We start from the raw sequence: 4,197 nt of genomic DNA, 5'->3' as shown, positions 1-4,197 counted from the left end.
GGCCTCCCCAGTGCCGAGTACAGGGGCATGATCACTTCCCTACTCCTGCTAGGTCCCTCTCTGGTGCTTTGGTACACTGGTGTCTACAATCCTGCTTCTCCAAAACACTGTGGCTTGAAAAGAAGCCAGAAGACAACAACTAAGTATTAATAGAGTGGTGTGATTTATGAGGAAAGGCTTTAGTATGCATACTTTGACTAACCATGACCACAGATGTAGACGGATGTTGTGTCCTTGTCTGTTGGAAGAAGTAGGCACCAAGATCAATCAAGCAGTCTGTTTAGTCATAGGCACGTATTTCTCATTTTCAAATTGATCCATCTATCCAATCTCAGACATACCAGGAGTGATCAACACAAAGGATGAATTATTTAGGTGAATAAATAGGAGTGATGAGAAGAAATGAAGAAAATGAAAAATTAGGCTTAATAATAGGAAAAAGGATTAGATCGTTATGCTGTGGAATATATTTTAAGGACTAATCCCACCCTGGTGGACTGGGATAAATAACGTTCTCCATCACTAATGAATTTTTCCAGATGAGCATATATTCTCCACTTTTTGTCTTGCAGCTTGTGGACTACAGAGTGAAGTTCAGCAAGTGGTGGGTGGCAGAATTCAAGACTATCAAGTTTCCCTCTCAGGGTACAGTCTTTGACTTTTACATCGACCCAGAAACAAAGAAGTTTGAGTCTTGGTCTAAACTTATTCCCCAGTTTGAATTTGATCCAGAAATGCCATTACAGGTGCGTGAATCTTGCATGCTTTTTGTCTGGGAGGGATACATGCATTTTCGTGACTGTATGTGGGCATTTCAATTGTCTCATTAAAGGTCAAGCACTTCATAATAAGTATGGCATTCTTATGAGGTACAACTAAATTACCCATCTTTCTTTACTGTGCTTTATGAAGACACATCCTCCATCCATCTTCCAAGTATGAGTGATGTACATGAGGGGCAGGCTCAGAGCCACCCCAATGACCCAGGAGCTGGTGCGCCCAGGGTGCAGGACGGGAGGTACATGATGGGGGGTACATTTGGCCAAGGACTGCAGCCTGCAGGATGTGAGACAATGTAGTGACACAGCCCCTGAGATACCATGTCGTCATCCTGTGCCTGGCTGAAAATAGAAAAGTTTTTATGATTTGGACAAAAAATGAGTTTCCGCAGGTAGTGAATTGCGTTTGCCAGCTACACTTTTCTTTCCTTTTAAAGTGCCACAGTGAGCAGATGACTTGTAAAAATTGTTACTGTTTTAGCAAAATGTGTGTTTGTGGGGAGATCCAGATGCTGCTCCCAGCATCCAGCTGTCAAGGTTTCATCTGTACAGACAGTTTGATTTTAATGGCTGGCGGCAGCGTATCATTCCCTTCCTAGTGCAATCTAGAAACTGGGGTCACCTCACTCATTCCTGACTCTCCCAATTTACTTCTCCCCTGAACATGGCTGTGGGGTTGTGGCAAGGATGGGGACTCTTACCTGCTCGTTATGCCTTCCTCAGACTTGCCTGGTGCCCACCACTGAGACGGTCCGTGTGCGGTACTTCATGGACAGGCTCCTGGAGCGCCAGCGCCCAGTGATGCTGGTGGGCAATGCCGGCACAGGGAAGTCTGTGCTGGTGGGGGACAAGCTCTCCTCACTGGACACGGATGCATATGTGGTGAAGAAGGTCCCGTTTAACTACTACACCACCTCTGCCATGCTGCAAGGTAAGGCAACGGCTGAGCCACAGGACTTCTGGCTGGCAGTTTACCGAATTCCTGGGGCATCCAGTGGGGTTTGGCGCGGGATGTGGCGCTCAGGGGAAGACCTGTGGGTGAGCTGCCCGTGTTGTTTGTGGGCGCTGCACTGACACCCGCAGACTCTTAAATCCCACTGTGAAACTCTCAGGTCAGCAGACCCCTGGTTTTGTGGAATATGACGTTTTCCAACATGAGGGTTTGAATTCTGAACACCACGACTCTGGCTCAGGGCTGTGCCAAAGCACATGCTTAAATCTGCTGCTGTTTTGTACAGCACGCAGCTCGTACTTGACTTGAGGTGTGTCTTTAATATGTTTGAATTTAAGCCCATGCTGAATAGGATGGGTTTCTTGGCTAGGATCCAAACTGTCTTCAGGATGCAATGACGGGAATTGCATCCCAATTAGCAGTGAGGATGGTGCTAATGGATATGTGCAGGCTGTAAGCCGGGGCTGCTGGTTCCTGGTGCTGTCCTCCATGTCCTACTGCAGCCTGACCTGCTCCCGTGGAGCAGGTCACATACCCCCACCTCCCCAGGGGGCACAGGACTTGCTGACCTTGGGGGCCTCAGAGTCCCAGGGAATTGCTGGCTCTGGGGAAGCCCATAAGAATATTGCCGATGACAATTTTGGCACATCAGTGAAAAATTAAGTTTGGGACGAAGATGAGGTCAGTTTTGCTGTGTAGTCTCTTCAGAGGCAAAGAAGAAGGAGGGAATCCTTTAAAAGTTGCTCATTTTGGAATGATGTTTTCACTTTGAGTTGACATAAAGAGAGATAAAATAACTTTTTACATGTATCTATTAATCAGGAGTGAAACAATCTGGTTTGTTTTGAGTTGAATAACAGCTGTGGGACACCGTAAAGCAAAATGCTTCCTTTACATAGCTTGGTTTGACCCAAATGGCCTGAAATTCTTTTGCTCTCCCAGCCCTATACAGGACCACCATCCATGAAGCGTTGGTGAGACCAAGGATTTAACCTTCGCCGTCTGGGTTGTTCCTGGCCAAGTGGTGCCAGGTGGGGACATGCTCACAGCCCATATTGATTCCAAAGGCAGTAAGCATCTGGGACTTCATCCGTGCTCTGCCAGGCTCCCAACACTGCAAACATTTTAAGAGAGGTGTCAGAGCTTAAAATTGCCCTCTGGGACTGATCTGCTTGCCGAGAGGTGACAGCACAGGCTCAGCCCGTGCTGTGTAACCTGGGGTTGTGTTGTGAGGCCAACATCAGAGCTTTCTGGGGCAGGTTTGCAGTTTCTGGGCCTGCTGGTGCCCACCGTACCAGGCTCTCCTGCCTGTGCCGACCAGCCCCACAGGATGGTGCCGGTGCCTCTGCCCACAGTGTGAATGGAAATTATTTGGGTTACATGTCCTTCAAGCAAAAAAATGGGTAAAATCTCACCTATTGGCCAGTCTTGCAGCCCTGAGCGGTGTAATGGTTAGAGCCTCCCTTTTCTCCTCCCAGGTGCCTCTTTTCCTTTTCTCCCTGTGTGGGGTCTCCGTGAAATGCCCTTGAGCTGGTAAATGGGCTGAGGTGTCTGTCTGTCCGCCCTCCTGCCTGAGTGGGGGAATGCACGCTCATTTATCTCCATCTGGACGGGGCGAGTGTGTGCAAGTGATGAGATTTATACAGGCAGACCTGGCAGCGTGTCCCTATTTACTCTGGCCGTGAGCTATGGGCTGAGACGGCGACTTTCTTCCTCTGCAGAGAAGAGCAAGTCATCTTGCGTGGGGATGAAGATGTGGCTGTGAGATTTGCATTGGGAAGCATGATTTATACTGTTTGGCCTGGTTCCCTACTGCTCATTTTTTAGACTTAATTTGTCCCTTTTTATGTAGTTTGTCAGTTGGCTGCTTTTTTTTCCCCAGCAGGCACCTCTTTAAATTTGTAAACATGGATACAAAGCAGTTTTGGAGTTGTTTTTTTTTACTTAAAAACCTGAAAGCCCGTAATTTCCTAGACAAGATGCATATTGATGCAGAGATTTATGAGGTGCAGAGCGTGCACCTTGCCCTTTAGGGGAAGAACAGCTGTGTGGTTCAAACCGTCCTTGCAGGCCCTGTGGCTCACAGAAGTGCCACATACATAGGGGTTAAAAGGAGCCAGACACGCTCTCTGCCCAAGCCTGGGGACATTTTTGGGGTTTTCTTTGGCATATTGTGACGGAGTGCCACTCTCTCTGGCATTTATTGCTCTCTCAGCTCATTGCCCTGGACCTCTGGTCTGCTGCTCTCTCTGCTTCGTGCCCTCTTGGACCTCTGCTCCTCCTTACTCCTTCTTCAGATGTAGCCCTGGCTTCCACATGCTCCTGCCTTGCTCCTGTCATTCAGCGCCTGTCCACTCCAGATCTGCCTTGAGAAAATTGCAATAAATGGTTTTTTTTTGTTTGGTTTGGTGTGTTGTCGTCCCCCCGTGTCATTCCCCCCCCCGCCCCACAGCACGACGCACAAGG

At 48.3% G+C, this 4,197-nt stretch overlaps 1 protein-coding gene across 1 annotated transcript in view; it reads left to right on the top strand.

Moving 5' to 3' along the window:
- The window catches only part of DNAH9 (dynein axonemal heavy chain 9), a 214,927-nt gene that overhangs the window by 65,948 nt on the left and 144,782 nt on the right, over positions 1-4,197 (top strand). Inside the window, exons 37-38 of the mRNA XM_009280185.1 lie at positions 573-746; positions 1,503-1,710. Of these exons, the coding sequence (XP_009278460.1) occupies positions 573-746; positions 1,503-1,710 (382 nt within the window). The remainder of the gene's footprint in view (positions 1-572; positions 747-1,502; positions 1,711-4,197) is intronic.

Source organism: Aptenodytes forsteri, unplaced genomic scaffold (genome assembly GCF_000699145.1).
Source record: "Aptenodytes forsteri isolate BGI_AS27 unplaced genomic scaffold, ASM69914v1 Scaffold707, whole genome shotgun sequence".
NCBI classification, from domain to species: domain Eukaryota; kingdom Metazoa; phylum Chordata; class Aves; order Sphenisciformes; family Spheniscidae; genus Aptenodytes; species Aptenodytes forsteri.
This window is presented reverse-complemented; position numbering and strand designations above follow the sequence as displayed.